Source organism: Coregonus clupeaformis, unplaced genomic scaffold (genome assembly GCF_020615455.1).
Source record: "Coregonus clupeaformis isolate EN_2021a unplaced genomic scaffold, ASM2061545v1 scaf0233, whole genome shotgun sequence".
In the NCBI taxonomy this organism is placed as follows: Eukaryota; Metazoa; Chordata; class Actinopteri; order Salmoniformes; family Salmonidae; genus Coregonus; species Coregonus clupeaformis.
In genome coordinates, this window is record NW_025533688.1 from 214,081 (window position 1) to 231,327 (window position 17,247).

The following is a 17,247-nucleotide window of genomic DNA, read 5'->3' on the forward strand; positions in this document are numbered from 1 at the left end:
AAGAATGTGAAATGTCAGAATAATAGTAGAGAGAATGATTTATTTCAGGTTTTATTTCTTTCATCACATTCCCAGTGGGTCAGAAGTTTACATACAATCAATTAGTATTTGGTAGCATTGCCTTTAAATTGTTTAACTTGGGTCAAACGTGTCGGGTAGCCTTCCACAAGCTTCCCACAATAAGTTGGGTGAATTTTGGCCCATTCCTCCTGACAGAGCTGGTGTAACTGAGTCAGGTTTGTAGGCCTCCTTGCTCGCACATGCTTTTTCAGTTCTGCCCACAGATTTTCTATAGGATTGAGGTCAGGGCTTTGTGATGGCCACTCCAATACCTTGACATTGTTGTCCTTAAGCCATTTTGCCACAACTTTGGAAGAATGCTTGGGGTCATTGTCCATTTGGAAGGCCTATTTGAGACCAAGCTTTAACTTCCTGACTGATGTCTTGAGATGTTGCTTCAATATATCCACATCATTTTCCTTTCTCATGATTTGTGAAGTGCACCAGTCCCTCCTGCAGCAAAGCACCCCCAGAGCATGATGCTGCCACCCCCGTGCTTCACGGTTGGGATGGTGTTCTTCGGCTTGCAAGCAACCACCTTTTTCCTCCAAACATAACGATGGTCATTATGGCCAAACAGTTCTATTTTTGTTTCATCAGACCAGAGGACATTTCTCAAAAAAGTACGCTCTTTGTCCCCATGTGCAGTTGCAAACCGTAGTCTGGCTTTTTTATGGCAGTTTTGGAGCAGTGGCTTCTTCCTTGCTGAGCGCCCTTTCAGGTTATGTCGATATATGTCTCGTTTTACTGTGGATATAGATACTTTTGTACTGGTTTCCTCCAGCATCTTCACAAGGTTCTTTGCTGTTGTTCTGGGATTGATTTGCACTTTTCGCACCAAAGTACGTTCATCTCTAGGGAGACAGAACGCGTCTCCTTCCTGAGCGGTATGACGGCTGCGTGGTCCCATGGTGTGTTTATACTTGCATACTATTGTTTGTATAGATGAACGTGGTACCTTCAGGCATTTGGAAATTGCTCCCAAGGATGAACCAGACTTGTGGAGGTCTACAATAAAATCAAATAAATCTGAGGTCTTGGCTGATTTCTTTTGATTTTCCTATGATGTCAAGCAAAGAGGCACTGAGTTTGAAGGTAGGCCTTGAAATACATCCACAGGTACACCTCCAATTGACTCAAATGATGTCAATTAGCCTATCAGAAGCTTCTAAAGCCATTACATAATTTTCTGGAATTTTCCAAGCTGTTTAAAGGCACAGTAAACTTCTGACCCACTGGAATTGTGATACAGTGAATTATAAGTGAAATAATCTGTCTGTAAACAATTGTTGGAAAAATTACTTGTGTCATGCACAAAGTAGATGTCCTAACCGACTTGCCAAAACTATAGTTTGTTAACAAGAAATTTGTGGAGTGGTTGAAAAACGAGTTTTAATGACTCCAACCTAAGTGTATGTAAACTTCCGACTTCAACTGTTTGTATTTCTGCTAATATTAAGCGTTGCTCTGCTGTAAAAACCGGCACGATTGAAAAGCGGGAAAGTATAGTCGCATCATGCAGCCCATATATGTTCTGATTTCTAAGTCATTCTAAGGTTTGTATTATTCACAACAAAAGTTACCAAATAACTCTATAGCATATAGGACCTGTTTCAAATGATCACTTTTACGCTCAACACAGCCACTTCATATGCGCACTCTCTCCTGAATGAGAAAAATAACCTTTCTATTTTATTCAGCTAAGTTCAATTATATTCTTCTTACTATAAAATCATATCATATAAAATAATGGCACTGGAGCATATCTTGTCAGCTAAATGAACTAGCCTACAGCCAATGGGATGGCTCGTAGCCAGATACTGTACACAGGAAGCAGACTAGCCTACAGCCTATGGGATGGCTCGTAGCCAGATACTGTACACAGGAAGCAGACTAGCCTACAGCCTATGGGATGGCTCGTAGCCAGATACTGTACACAGGAAGCAGACTAGCCTACAGCCTATGGGATGGCTCGTAGCCAGATACTGTACACAGGAAGCAGACTAGCCTACAGCCTATGGGATGGCTCGTAGCCAGATACTGTACACAGGAAGCAGACTAGCCTACAGCCTATGGGATGGCTCGTAGCCAGATACTGTACACAGGAAGCAGACTAGCCTACAGCCTATGGGATGGCTCGTAGCCAGATACTGTACACAGGAAGCAGACTAGCCTACAGCCTATGGGATGGCTCGTAGCCAGATACTGTACACAGGAAGCAGACTCGTATTCTGTTCTTCTGAAATACATTGTCTTAATGTTTCCTTAGACTTGTCTTAAATAAATAATGGATTTATTTTGATGGTGTATATTACATTTATTTGTTATACTTTTTTAAAATGTAGATGTTCCAAAGGCGTGCATCAGCTGCTTGTAGTGATTCTAGTCGGGTGGGCGGGTGCAAGCAGAGTTCAATTGAAGAGCATGCATTTAGTTTTACTAGCGTTTAAGAGCAGTTGGAGGCCACGGAAGGAGTGTTGTATGGCATTGAAGCTCATTTGGAGGTTTGTTAACACAGTGTCCAATGAAGGGCCAGATGAATACAAAATGGTGTCGTCTGCATAGAGGTGGATCTGAGAGTCACCAGCAGCAAGAGTGACATCATTGATATACACGGAGAATAGAGTCGGCCCGAGAATTGAACCCTGTGGCACCCCCATAGAGACTGATGGAGGTCCAGACAACAGGCCCTCCGATTTGACACTTTGAACTGGGCAAGTTGCAGATCAGGGTGCAGAGCTGGTGGCCGGGGTAGTGGTAGCCAGGTGGAAAGCATGGCCAGCCGTAGCAAAATGCTTGTTGAAATTCTCGATTATCGTAGATTTATCGGTGGTGATAGTGTTTCCTAGCCTCAGTGCAGTGGGCAGCTGGGAGGAGGTGCTCTTATTCTCCATGGACTTTACAGTGTCCCAAAACTTTTTGGAGTTAGTGCTACAGGATGCAAATTTCTGTTTGAAAAAGCTAGCCTTTGCTTTCCTAACTGATTGTGTATATTGGTTCCTGACTTCCCTGAAAAGTTGCATATCGCGGGGACTGTTCGATGCTAATTCAGTACGGCACAGGATGTTTTTGTGCTGGTCAAGGGCAGTCAAGTCTGGGGTGAACCAGGGGCTATATCTGTTCTTAGTTCTGAATTTTTTTAACAGGGCATGCTTATTTAAGATGGAGAGGAAAGCACTTTTGAAAAACATCCAGGCATCCTCTACTGACGGAATGAGATCGATATCCATCCAGGATACCTGGGCCAGGTCAATTAGAAAGGCCTGCTCGCTAAACTGTTTTAGGGAGCGTTTGACAGTGATGAGGGGTGGTCGTTTGACCGCGGACCCGTTACGGAGGCAGGCAATAAGGCAGTGATCGCTGAGATCCTGGTTGAAGACAGCGGAGGTGTATTTAGAGGGTAAGTTAGTCAGGATGATATCTATGAGGGTGCCCATGTTTACGGATTTAGGGTTGTACCTGGTAGGTTCCTTGATAATTTGTGTGAGATTGAGGGCATCTAGTTTAGATTGTAGGAAGGCCAGGGTGTTAAGCATATCCCAGTTTAGGTCACCAAGCAGTACGAACTCTGAGGATAGATGGGGGGCAAGCAATTCACAAATGGTGTCCAGGGCACATCTGGGGGCTGAGGGGGGGCTGTAGCAAGCGGCAACAGTGAGAGACTTATTTCTGGAAAGGTGGATTTTTAGAAGTAGAAGCTAAAACTGTTTGGGCACAGACCTGGATAGGATGATAGAGCTCTGCAGGCTATCTCTACAGTAGATTGCAACTCCGCCCCCTTTGGCAGTTCTATCTAGACGGAAAATCTGTAGTACGGGATGGACATTTCTGAATTTTTGGTGACCTTCCTAAGCCAGGATTCAGACAATGCTAGTATCATGCCCTTGGTTTTAACAGCAGGGCCATTGACTGGGTTAGACCCTATTCAACAGGTAGTGACCAAATGGTGGAGGTTAATGGTAAACATTCTAGTGTGAAGGGGATTAGCTGTGGGGTCCCACAGGGGAGGACCCTTGGCCCACTTCTCTTCCTACTGTACATTAACGATATGAAATCAGCCTGCTCTCCTAATTAGTTTTTGTATGCAGATGACGCCGCTCTACTGGTGTCCCAGAAGAACCAAGCCTCAGTAGAAGAGATCCTTAGTGCAGAGTTATCCAATATCACTAAATTGCTTTCAGATAAGAAACTTTCTCTGCATCTTGGAAAAACAGAATCCATCTTATTTGGTTCCAGAGTAATGGTTGCAAGGTCCCCTGGTTTTGGTGTGAAAGTGGGCAACTCAGTGGTCACACCAAAAACCTCATTTAGCTACCTTGGGTGTGAATTGGATAGGTACCTGACTGCTGAGAATATGGCCCTTAAGGTTTATTTTTAATTGTTGTTATTATTATGTATTTTTAAAATATGTTTTATCCTTTTTCTCCCCAATTTCGTGATATCTAATTGGTAGTTACAATCTTGTCCCACGGACTCAGGAGAGGTGAAGGTCGAGAGCCATGCGTACTCCGAAACGCGACCTTGCCAAGCCACACTGCTGGCCCTAAAGGTTTTAACAAAGATAAACCAAAAATGTAAATTCCTAGCTCGGACCTCAAAAAGTATTGATAGTGTAAGAGTCTATCTGGTAAGAACACCTTTTATTTACCGGCGCTGTTGAGTGGAACAAACTATCACAGCAACTCAAAGCCATGTCGACCAGAACTTCATTTAGAAAGAATGTCTAAAGCTGGCTAATGATGGACCAATAGAATGGTTCCTTTTCCATGTCAGTATGTAAGGCTCTAGACTATGATAATGTTCTCCTGTCCTTTGTTGTGTGATGTGGATCCTAGCCCTACTATGTTTAGAAAAACATTTAAGAGGACCACAATGGAAATACGTTTTCAATCTTATTTTTGTGTCATTCTCGATGATTGTAAATGCATTCTACACATGGGTGGTTGTATTGTGTTTTAAATGGTCAAATAAATCTACCTAAGCGATCCTTAAGGTGGGGCGATGGTGTCATAGGCCACTCCACAGTCGAGGAATGAGAGGTGGATACACTATACAAAGTGGATGAGCCTCGGTGATATAGACCGAGTCCATGTCCCAAGAAATAAAATAAAAGCAGACCAAATTAACATTCCAAATCTGTATTCGGGACATTTCAACTTTAGGCACACCTTTAAAGTGAATGTGATTCTCCAAGTCATTCAATACATTTTCTCCCTCTTAATTTAGATCATTCTGTTACAATGAGCAGTAATCTATTCTTTATTCTGGGCTTAAATGGCATACTGTTCTATAAATTACTTAATTATTATAGCAAATAAAACACCTCAATCTAGATTATGTCAGAGGGCGCAAGACGATCCATTAACAAGTAACAAGTATTTTATACATTATCAGGACATGACAGGCATAATCACCAGTGCTTTTAATAACATATCCATAACATATCGCAAACATTTGGGGTTTTCAGAAGACAAAATGTATCTATAAGGCCTTAGTTTGCTTTGAAATAGATCCTAATTTCTAAAACCATTCATCTGATGAGGAAGAAAAGGGAGAAGCTGATAAATCTCCTTCTCAACACAATACTCCATTGCGCTCAAAGTAAACATCAGGCCCCAACACACAGCGGCCATCACATCCTACATATTATTTTAAACAACAAGATCAGGGGAGAGCGCGAACGCAGTCCCCCACTACCAGAAATTATGCAATCGAGATTTCCACATTTGGGAAATTCGCCAACGACTGTAGACAGTTACGCGTTCTGTTTGGTCTAGAGTCTACAGTCACTGTAGACTCTAGACCAATCAGAACGCGTAACTGTTTACAGTCGCTTGCGTCACTTGAAAAAAAATCTCATTAGCAGCCTCGCAAAAATCGCATTAGCCCCGTATTTGGACCCGACTTTCGCTCATTACTGGTCTAGTTTTTCTCTTGATCGAGCCATTTCGGAGACCCACTGTTACGATCTTGCTGAGTTTACTGTCACTGTCAGTTTTGTATGTCAATGAAGATGGCGAGCCCAGTAATCCGCGTAATCAACCCAGATGCCCCTCCATATCGTCAGCAGGCCGTATTGGTGGCGACAAAAGAGGCCCGTTACTATCGGGAGAAAAGGATGCTCTTTCCCAAACCTCCACAGGAGCTGCGGAACCAGGCTACAGCCTTGGCTCATGCAGAGAAGCTCCCTTCGAGCGGAGGGTATCCACACTCCTTCGCGTCAGCTGTGCCTGGGAAAGCTGGTGATACCATTTGGCCAGTATGAAAACGCATCTTTTCACTGGCTTGTGGAAAACGATGTGGGCTACTTGAAGTAGTAAGTATATTATATTTAATACCATTGGAGGCAATGCATTTATTATACAATTTTAATGGCATGCTTATAATAAATGGCAGTATATTGACAAGCACAGATCAGAGGAGACCACTCAACATAGGGAGGGAGAGAGAGTGAACCAGGGAGTGAAAGACTACCTCAATGAATATGCAGAGAGTTTCCCACAAGTCTGCATTCTCCTGGAGGCCAACATCGACAGGTGTATTTACGGTCAGAGAGGGTTTGAGGAAAGCACCTTTCAGGAGATGTGGACTCTCTACAGCAAGTACCCCACCCAAAAGGACAGGCCAGAGCTATTCAGTGAGGAGGAGAAGGAGATAATAAAGAAAGCATACAGTTCTGTGAGGAGGTGGCTGCACACACCAGTGACCCACATCACAAGTGTGCAGATGAAGCGGTTCAGGAAATATATTGTTGACAAGGAGCAAGTAAGTTGTATGTAATGGGAAGAGCAGAATAGCATGGTAAATTATTTTCATATTAGAGATATTTTAATCACTAAATGTTTTTGTTTGCTTTTGATAATTAAAAGCTGGTACATCATAAAATCTATATAGTTACAATAAATTTTGTTGTCCAGCAACCGCAGGCAAGCACCTCCAAGTGTGATCCTTCATCATGGCCAGGGGACGACAGTGAACTGTTAGCTGCAAGCCAGGCTGTTGAAGGTAGGGGGAGTTACAGAGTAAACAGACATGAAACCGTAAAAATTTAAAAAATTATACAAAACAACTTTGTTTGGAAAATTCCCACAGACACAATCAAACAGTTCGAGCCCCCTGTCCGGCCCAAGCAGCCCGAGCCCCTGTCCGGCCCAAGAAGCCCGAGCCCCTGTCCGGCCCAAGAAGCTTGAACCCGCTGTCCGGCCCAAGCAGCCCGAGCCCCCTGTCCGGCCCAAGCAGCCCGGAGCCCTGTCCGGCCCAAGAAGCCCGAGCCCCTGTCCGGCCCAAGAAGCTTGAACCCGCTGTCCGGCCCAAGCAGCCCGAGCCCGCCTGTCCGGCCCAAGAAGCCCGAGCCCGCTGTCCGGCCCAAGCAGCCCGAGCCCGCTGTCCGGCCCAAACAGCCCGAGCCCCCTGTCCGGCCCAAACAGCCCGAGCCCCCTGGCCAACTCACAGAGTCCCCGTCCACAGCACAGGATCATGAGGGTCAGCCTTTTCCCACGGAATCACCTCTGAGTGACTCCCCTGTAAGTAAAATTCACATTATATGCAAACAATGTCAAGGAGAACAATTTGTTTAACATGTTGTTTTTTTTTTTTTTTTAAATTGGTTGTATGTTTTGACATTCATTTGTACTAACCAAAGTAATGTAAAATAATAAGTAATAACTAAGTGTGTTTTGTATGTGTTGTGTGTTGCAGGTGGAGCTAGAGGGTTGGGTGCGTCTGTGGGGAAAACCCCAATGGCATCCCATCTGCAGACATTTCCTGGCTCAAAGACCACAATGAAAGAGGGCTGTTCACACCCGGTTCAAATCTATAAGGACAAAAGTGGTCTGTTCAGGAGGCGACGGGTGATGAAATCGGACCGCATGTGGTTTTACCCAGAAGAACCTCCCCGGCTACGTCAGGGGTGCCCCGCCAACTCCACAACAGTTTTTTCGGAGTCGTGTTTTTGTGTGGCGTCCTGTTGGAGTGTGGAGGTACTCCCTGAAGTGTCCTCGAGGGGATCAGTGTCTGGGTAGAGGACGGAACGTGCACCTCTACAAGTCTGGCTATCACCACCGGGTATAACTCACTTCACCTTTGTTAGAGTTTTTACATTAGTTTATTACTATGTATGTAAACATGCAAGACAAAAAAAGAGCACAGAAAGCCATATCCTGCTATTGGCCTTTTTTTAAATAAGATTTTCTCCCCCATATGTACTTTAGGTACGTCACATCTGTGACGTGTCCACCTGGTACACCATGCTCACTGAGGTCCTGTGCTGTGGACCATGTACAAAAGCGGCCAGAAGCGGAGAAGGTGGCACAATGGGTCGGTGGCTTGCGTGGAATGCCGCTATTTTGTCCCAGCTTAGCGAGGCTCACCAAGCTATGTTCCCTGCCATCCTCACCAGCAAGTGAGTATACTGAACATAATGTGTGCGTTTGACAGACCTGGAAGTGTCACTCAAATCCACCTGAACATATTGATTGTGACTCTACTTATAGGCGTGGCGTGGATAGGACTGTTGTGCGCCTTCTGAGGGACCGGACGGAAGGGAACACCATGGTCAAGGTGTGGCGGCAGATACAGGAGAACCACGTTGAAGAGTACCTTCAGCGTAAGGACCTGTACACCACACTCCTCATGACTGTCGTGAAACCTGGAGGGATCGTTTCTGCACTAAGGCACACTTTCCAGGCTCCACCTCCTCCAAGAGAGCTCCCCTCCCGCGCGGCTCCTGCGCCACGCCTTCCCTGCTGGCGGAGGCCAACAACGTGCAGGATTACCGGAGCCAGATCCTCTCCACTTTTGGCACTGTGCTGAAAATGGATTCCACCAAGAAAGTATGTAAATCATGCAAAACATCTTGCAGTATTGTTTGGTTTTTTTATTAAGTTTTAAATTGAACCCATTTTCACATTGTTGTAAAGTGATTAAGAAAAATCACATATCAATAAAATCTAACAGGTTATCTCATTATGCACACTTGACATGTTTTAGGTGGTGAAGAAGCTGTCTGGGGAGGGTGGAGGCTCAGCTGAGTGGTTCACCAGCATCGGAAACGAGCACTCCCAGATAGTTTCATTTGTGCTGACCTGTGAGGAGTCCACAGAGAAGCTGAAACCGATGTGCCTTGGGGTCATGGAGAGGTTCCGGCTGGCCAATCAACCAGTCCCAAAAATGATATACGTGGACCGTGGGTGTTGCCGTGCGCAGGGCCCAACAGCGCTGGGGATTTTGTTCCAGCCTTGGGTGGACAACGGGATGGTTGTGCGTCTGGACATCTTTCACTGGATCCACCGGTTTGATGCAGCCATACGCACAGAGTCCCACTCCAAGTATGCTGCATTCAAGTCTGCGCTAGCTGGGGGAGTGCTGGCCTATAACCGCTCAGACCTGGAGCTGCTCATCAAGGCCATGAGAGCCAAGGACCCGGCAACGCTGATGACTGTGTCAGATGAGGATATTGTCCGCCTCTACATTACCAGGGAGCACCTCAAACACCACGTGCGAAGGGTCACACTGGGAGCTCAGGAAACATTCCGGCTCATCCATCTGGCCATTGAGGAGCTGAAAGGTCCCTTGCAGGGCTGGACGAGAGCGGAGTGAGCCTTTTCAAAACACCTGGTATAAAAGACCTCATTCAAAAAAGTTATTACAACATTGATACGGATAGAGTTGCATACAAAGTGAACATAACTCACTGTATGCATGCATGTACAGTGGGGAAAACAAGTATTTAGTCAGCCACCAATTGTGCAAGTTCTCCCACTTAAAAAGATGAGAGAGGCCTGTAATTTTCATCATAGGTACACGTCAACTATGACAGACAAAATGAGGAAAAAAAATCCAGAAAATCACATTGTAGGATTTTTAATCAATTTATTGGCATATGATGGTGGAAAATAAGTATTTGGTCAATAACAAAAGTTTCTCAATACTTTGTTATATACCCTTTGTTGGCAATGACACAGGTCAAACGTTTTCTGTAAGTCTTCACAAGGTTTTCACACACTGTTGCTGGTATTTTGGCCCATTCCTCCATGCAGATCTCCTCTAGAGCAGTGATGTTTTGGGGCTGTCGCTGGGCAACACAGACTTTCAACTCCCTCCAAAGATTTTCTATGGGGTTGAGATCTGGAGACTGGCTAGGCCACTCCAGGACCTTGAAATGCTTCTTACGAAGCCACTCCTTCGTTGCCCGGGCGGTGTGTTTGGGATCATTGTCATGCTGAAAGACCCAGCCACGTTTCATCTTCAATGCCCTTGCTGATGGAAGGAGGGTTTCACTCAAAATCTCACGATACATGGCCCCATTCATTCTTTCCTTTACACGGATCAGTCGTCCTGGTCCCTTTGCAGAAAAACAGCCCCAAAGCATGATGTTTCCAACCCCATGCTTCACAGTAGGTATGGTGTTCTTTGGATGCAACTCAGCATTCTTTGTCCTCCAAACATGACGAGTTGAGTTTTTACCAAAAAGTTATATTTTGGTTTCATCTGACCATATGACATTCTCCCAATCCTCTTCTGGATCATCCAAATGCACTTCAGACGGGCCTGGACATGTACTGGCTTAAGCAGGGGGACACGTCTCGCACTGCAGGATTTGAGTCCCTGGCGGCGTAGTGTGTTACTGATGGTTGGCTTTGTTACTTTGGTCCCAGCTCTCTGCAGGTCATTCTGGGATTTTTGCTCACCGTTCTTGTGATCATTTTGACCCCACGGGGTGAGATCTTGCGTGGAGCCCCAGATCGAGGGAGATTATCAGTGGTCTTGTATGTCTTCCATTTCCTAATAATTGCTCCCACAGTTGATTTCTTCAAACCAAGCTGCTTACCTATTGCAGATTCAGTCTTCCCAGCCTGGTGCAGGTCTACAATTTTGTTTTTTGGTGTCCTTTGACAGCTCTTTGGTCTTGGCCATTGTGAAGTTTGGAGTGTGACTGTTTGAGGTTGTGGACAGGTGTATTTTATACTGATAACAAGTTCAAACAGGTGCCATTAATACAGGTAACGAGTGGAGGACAGAGGAGCCTCTGAAAGAAGAAGTTACAGGTCTGTGAGAGCCAGAAATCTTGCTTGTTTGTAGGTGACCAAATACTTATTTTCCACCATAATTTGCAAATAAATTCATAAAAAATCCTACAATGGGATTTTCTGGATTTTTTTCCTCAATTTGTCTGTCATAGTTGACATGTACCTATGATGAAAATTACAGGCCTCTCTCATCTTTTTTAAGTGGGAGAACTTGCACAATTGGTGGCTGACTAAATACTTTTTTTTCCCCACTGTATGTATGTATTTACAGAGGCCATTGATGAGATGTGGGCAGGCCAGCAGCGACACCTGGAGTGCATCCAGGATCCACCAGACATGAACATGTATAGGGTGGCGCGTACCACAACCATTAACAATGTGGACCTACCCTACTACAAATGTCTGCGTGGAAGCAACAGCCTGGAAGGATTCCACAAAGCTCTGCCGAACATGATTCCAGGTACACAGGTGTATTCTCTATACTTGTAACAAATTAAATATGTGACCCTGTCATTAAGCAATAATGACAGGAGAGGGGGTGCGATTGTACTGAATATATCACAGCTGTGATTTGGATATAGCTTTAATACAACCATTCTACAATTGCCATTTATTAGTTAACAGTAATAAGCCACAACAGATTATGATTTGTTTCTTTTTTTAATCATTTATTTTCCTCCGCCAACACAAAAAGATCTGCAACTGGACTTCGGACTTGACTTTTGCCAAGCAACACAAACAAAACATTTATTAGAACACCTGTAAAGCGGAGTGATACATGTAGTTAAAAGTCCCCGTGCAGTAACGCTCAATATAGGAACTCATGGAATGCCCATTGTCCAATCAAACTAATTAGTTGAAAAAGTGGAACTAACTGTTGTATAATACCTTCAATTTTGATTTTCAGGTCCCCACTGTGCAGCACGGCCCTATCAGGTTTACCTGATCAGTGGCATTGCACGGTGGAACTCTGACAGGAGCGGGGATGCCGTGTTTGGTGGCAAAGGACGGCACCACAGGACCTATTCGGGCGCCGCTGATTGATCGCCTCAACGCTCGCTGTCAGCAGCTGTTCGGAGAGACTGTGGAGGAGAATTTCCGGGCCCCCTGCTGATGTCTCTTCCAACGAGCTGCTCGGGTTGGAGTACCTGTTCAGCCAGAGCACGGGGGAATCTGGGCCCTTCTCTCTTCAGGACATTGTCAACGATGGACCTGGTCCAGAAGAGGAGGTGCTCCGACCTGGGCAGCCTGATCCAGATGACGCAGACGAGGCGTACCAGAGCGATGTGGAGGCACACGACCGTGCGCTGGATGCCGTCCTGCCCCACATCACACTCACCAGCGACGAAACCGCCACTGTTCACCCTCCGGCCTTTGTGAGTAGCCGTGTGTCTGCTAGAATGAAATACAATGCACCAGTTACTGAAAAAGACAACATATTTGAACTTACCACATTCATATGGCTTTTTCTTTTACAGGAGGATGCCTGCAGTCCAAACCCTCTTCCTGGCTTTCCTAAGTTGGAAATGTTCTGCTCTGTGCTGGTGGAGATTGGCCTGGCAGAAGAAAAGCTGTCACTCACCACCGAGCAGAGAAACCAGGTCCTTAAAGCCTGGAATGCCGTGGAGGAGCATGACAAGCAGCCACAAAAGTTCAACCAGTTGTACAGAACACACTGGGGCAACACCCTCTACTGCCGCACAAAAAGGGACGATCTTGTTGACGCTGCTCTGATACAGAGGGTAAAGATGGCCAAGCGCTACGCACCAGCGCAACAGGACATCAGTGCTCAGCACAACAGGCTGATGTACACGCTGGTGAAACTGTTGTGGTTGCGCTCACCTCAAGGCTCTCGCAACAGTCCTGAGAAGAGAACCCTCTTGAAGGCGTACGAGCGAGTCCAGCACCGGATTTTAGTGGAGGATCCAGTCCTGTGCAAAGCAGGCATTCCTCTACCCAAGATTAACAGCAAGACTGTGCAGGACTTTATCCGTCGCCAAGAGAGGCTCCTCAACTTGCACGCCACAAAACAGCCCTCCACCATCACTAAGACCACCTCCATCTCATCTGCAGACCTTCCACCAGCACCACATCAGCCTGCAGTCCTCCCTCCACCAGACTACCCCCTGATGGAATATGTGCCCACACCCAGCACAGCAGGGACCAAGGTGTTAAAGGGAAGGACAGATATGATGGCACCACTCTCCCGGCCTCAGCCACCGATGCCACATTTGCTACTGCCACCACCAGTGAGAAAACCCAACGCCCCCTCTACCATCAACAGACCTGTGCCCTCCCTCTCTGCATCTACAGCAACCCCAGGAATTGCTGGCCCCTCCACATGGCCCATAATGCCTGCTAGTGAGGCAAATCCAGGGATTGATGGTCCACCTAAATCAGTCCCTCCAACTCTGCCCAAAATGCCTACTACAATTGGCACAGCACACAGTAGTAGTACTTCATTCTGGGCAAGAGCTACGCAATTCAAGCGGAAGCATAAGGAACACTCCTCAGAAGTAGGAGCCAAAGTGTCAAGGGTGCAAAATCTCCTGTCTGTACACTCTGTGGCCAAACAACCCAGGGACATAAAAAAATACAAAAAAAGAGTTTCTGCCCTACAAATATGATGTCCCCATCAAAAGGTCTGGACAACAAAGTGTACAGCAGCTACGAACACTTCACCTCTGTTGTTGACAAGTTGTAGTAATATAAATATGTTGTAATAAATCTGTAAATATGGGACGGTTGCATTGTACATATGGTAAATAGGCTTTGATTTTATGACATTTTATATTGTCTAACTTATATTGTCTACACTGTAGTGCTGTGTTTTTTATAAGTGTTCCCCCAATATACATGCACTTTATTCATTAAAGTGGTCAGTGCTACAGTAACAGTTGTGGAATATCAATTAATGAATTGAACAATGGGGTTATATTTGTATGTATCAAAACATAAAGACACAGATAAAGTAACTGAGGTAAGGAAATGTGCCAATAGCACAATGAAATCAGATCATTTTGCACATATTTTAGTAGAAAAGGTAAAGCCACAAAACAACATTAAATTCCTTGGGAAAAAACTAAATAGGAGGCATGGAAGCAGTTATTGCCATCTATCAGTTCAATCTGTCCTGAAGTTCAATTAATTCTGTTTAACTCACACACTGACAAACACCATATAATTACTTAGCCCACGCTCCAAACTTCCAGCCAATCGCGATCAGGGGCAATTGCACTACTCTACGGCGCATCCCCAATGTGGAAATCTCGATTGCATAATTTCTGGTAGTGGGGGACTGCGTTCGCGCTCTCCCCTGATCCTGTTGTTCAAAATAATATTTGGGAACAAACGTTCACTGTGTGATGGTCCGAGTGATGTGGAGTTATGTGTTGAGAAGGAGAATTATCAGTTTCTCCCTTTTCTTACTCATCAGATGAATGGTTTTAGAAATTAGGATCTATTTCAAAGCAAAGTAAGGCCTTATAGATACATCTTCTGAAAACCCCAAATATTTGTGATCTGTTATTAAAAGCACTGGTGATTATGCCTGTCATGTCCTGATAATGTATAGGCCTACTGGTGAATGGATCGTCTTGCGCCCTCAGACAGAATCTAGATTGAGGTGTTTTATTTGCTACATAATTAAGTCATTTATAGAACAGTATGCCATTTAATCCCACAATAAATAATAGATTACTGCTCATTGTAACAGAATGATCAGAATTAAGAGGGAGAAAATTGAATTGAATGACTTGGAGATGCTTGTAGCTTTAGAGGAGTTTAGTTCAGACAGTCTCTTGACAACTTCAGCCTGAGACACTGCAGTAACGGAAAAGGCTTCTGCTTGTACACCAGAGGAGGATTGTGGGAAGAGCTACATTTTAGTCAGATGCTCTTATCCAGAGCGATTTACAGGAGCATTTAGGGTTAAGTGCCTTGCTCAAGGGCACGTCGACAGATTTTTCACCTGGTCGGCTCTGGGATTAGAACCAGCGACCTTTCGGTTACTGGCACTACGCTCTTAACCACTAAGCTACCTGCCGCCCTATAGGAGGACGGGCTCATTGTAATGGCTGGAATGGAATCAATGGAACGGTATCAAACACATCAAACATATGGAAACCATGGAAACCACGTTTGGCTCCGTTCCATTTATTCCATTCCTCCTATAGCCTCCTCTGTTGAACATCCATCTGGTAGTAATAACCCGACCCTCCCCATACACTCCAGAACATCCATCTGGTAGTAATAACCTGACCCTCCCCATACACTCCAGAACACCCATCTGGTAGTAATAACCCGACCCTCCCCCATACACTCCAGAACATCCATCTGGTAGTAATAACCTGACCCTCCCCATACACTCCAGAACACCCATCTGGTAGTAATAACCCAACCCTCCCCATACACTCCAGAACATCCATCTGGTAGTAATAACCTGACCCTCCCCATACACTCCAGAACACCCATCTGGTAGTAATAACCTGACCTTCCCCATACACTGCAGTACAACCGGGTAGCTTCAATCAAATTTGAGCCAACTGTTGTGAGAAAGGTGTTGAGATTGTCAGCTACCATCTCCTTGTCAATCGTGATTTCTCCACTGACCTCCAGACCAAAGCTTTTGCAATTAGTTTACTGTTTATCACTTACCCCCCCCCCAAAAAAAAAGTGAGTTCGATCCCCGGGACCACCCATACGCAGAAAAATGTATGCACGCATGACTGTAAGTCACTTTGGATAAAAGCGTCTGCTAAATGGCATATTATATATTATATTATTATATTATTATTATCTTCAGTCATCTGACTGGCTTTGTTCCTTAGGGTTCCTGTGTCTAGTGAAAGCATATGGTGAAACAGAACACATCAGTAGGACTCCAGGCTAACTAACACCATGTGTCTCTGATAGAATGGACAGATAACAGAGAGAGAGAACTGGATTAGTCAAGTTAGCCTGGAGTCCTACTGATGTGTTCTGTTTCACCCTCTAGAACTGGATTAGTCAAGTTAGCCTGGAGTCCTACTGATGTGTTCTGTTTCACCCTCTAGAACTGGATTAGTCAAGTTAGCCTGGAGTCCTACTGATGTGTTCTGTTTCACCCTCTAGAACTGGATTAGTCAAGTTAGCCTGGAGTCCTACTGATGTGTTCTGTTTCACCCTCTAGAACTGGATTAGTCAAGTTAGCCTGGAGTCCTACTGATGTGTTCTGTTTCACCCTCTAGAACTGGATTAGTCAAGTTAGCCTGGAGTCCTACTGATGTGTTCTGTTTCACCCTCTAGAACTGGATTAGTCAAGTTAGCCTGGAGTCCTACTGATGTGTTCTGTTTCACCATCTAGAACTGGATTGGTCAAGTTAGCCTGGAGTCCTACTGATGTGTTCTGTTTCACCCTCTAGAACTGGATTAGTCAAGTTAGCCTGGAGTCCTACTGATGTGTTCTGTTTCACCCTCTAGAACTGGATTAGTCAAGTTAGCCTGGAGTCCTACTGATGTGTTCTGTTTCACCATCTAGAACTGGATTGGTCAAGTTAGCTTGGAGTCCTACTGATGTGTTCTGTTTCACCATCTAGAACTGGATTAGTCAATTTGACCAATCCAGTTCTAGATAGATAACCATGGAGATAATAATTACTCAACTAGATGTTAGTCATTTAGCAGAAGCTCTGATCCAGAGCGTCTTACAGTTAGTGCAACTAGCAGAAGAGGGTTACGTGGATGATATTGTCTGGAACAAGACCAACAGAATAGCAGTGAAATGTGTGAGAGGATTTTATGCTGTATCCAGGAAAGAGTGTGTAGTAACAGCAGAAGTCCAGCAGGTGGCGTGAGTGAGCCAGCCACGTCACATTCAGTCAGTCCCTCACAGAAAGTTAGTGCTACATGAAAAACACTCCTACCTGATCTAGCTACACAACACATTTCTATACCTGAACGTTATGTTACGTGTAAAGTTTTGATTTTAACGTTGCGCCCACCTGAACAGACCACAGGTAGATGTATTTCACCCCTTAGCTAGAAATAGAGGACTAGCATTCATTCCCAATCCCCAACCTTAACCATTAGATCAGGGGTGTCGAACTCATTTTCCCCTTGAGAGGCGCCATCGGTCTTCAACGAGGTCCGGAGGGCCGCACTGAAAATTAATTATATTTCC

At 45.0% G+C, this 17,247-nt stretch overlaps 2 protein-coding genes, 1 long non-coding RNA gene and 2 pseudogenes across 3 annotated transcripts; 4 read left to right on the plus strand and 1 right to left on the minus strand.

Annotated features, from left to right (window-relative positions):
• Positions 1–5,725: 5,725 nt before the first annotated feature.
• Positions 5,726–5,874, minus strand: LOC121561167 (annotated as a pseudogene).
• A 199-nt stretch (positions 5,875–6,073) lies between these two features.
• LOC123484217 lies at positions 6,074–7,250 on the plus strand. The gene is made up of 4 exons (XM_045214321.1): positions 6,074–6,319; positions 6,457–6,825; positions 6,978–7,065; positions 7,153–7,250. Exons 1-4 carry the CDS (start codon positions 6,074–6,076, stop codon positions 7,248–7,250), a joined length of 801 nt encoding a protein of 266 aa, XP_045070256.1.
• Positions 7,251–9,632: 2,382 nt separating this feature from the next.
• Positions 9,633–12,111, plus strand: LOC121561160. Its single transcript, XR_005999152.2, has 3 exons — positions 9,633–9,675; positions 11,359–11,547; positions 11,995–12,111. It is a non-coding gene; the product is annotated as an uncharacterized LOC121561160 (long non-coding RNA).
• An 87-nt stretch (positions 12,112–12,198) lies between these two features.
• LOC123484214 lies at positions 12,199–13,931 on the plus strand. Its single transcript, XM_045214310.1, has 2 exons — positions 12,199–12,463; positions 12,566–13,931. Exon 2 carries the CDS (start codon positions 12,614–12,616, stop codon positions 13,712–13,714), a length of 1,101 nt encoding a protein of 366 aa, XP_045070245.1. The 5' UTR covers positions 12,199–12,463; positions 12,566–12,613; the 3' UTR covers positions 13,715–13,931.
• Positions 13,932–14,267: 336 nt separating this feature from the next.
• LOC121561168 lies at positions 14,268–14,406 on the plus strand (annotated as a pseudogene).
• The last annotated feature ends 2,841 nt before the right edge of the window (positions 14,407–17,247 follow it).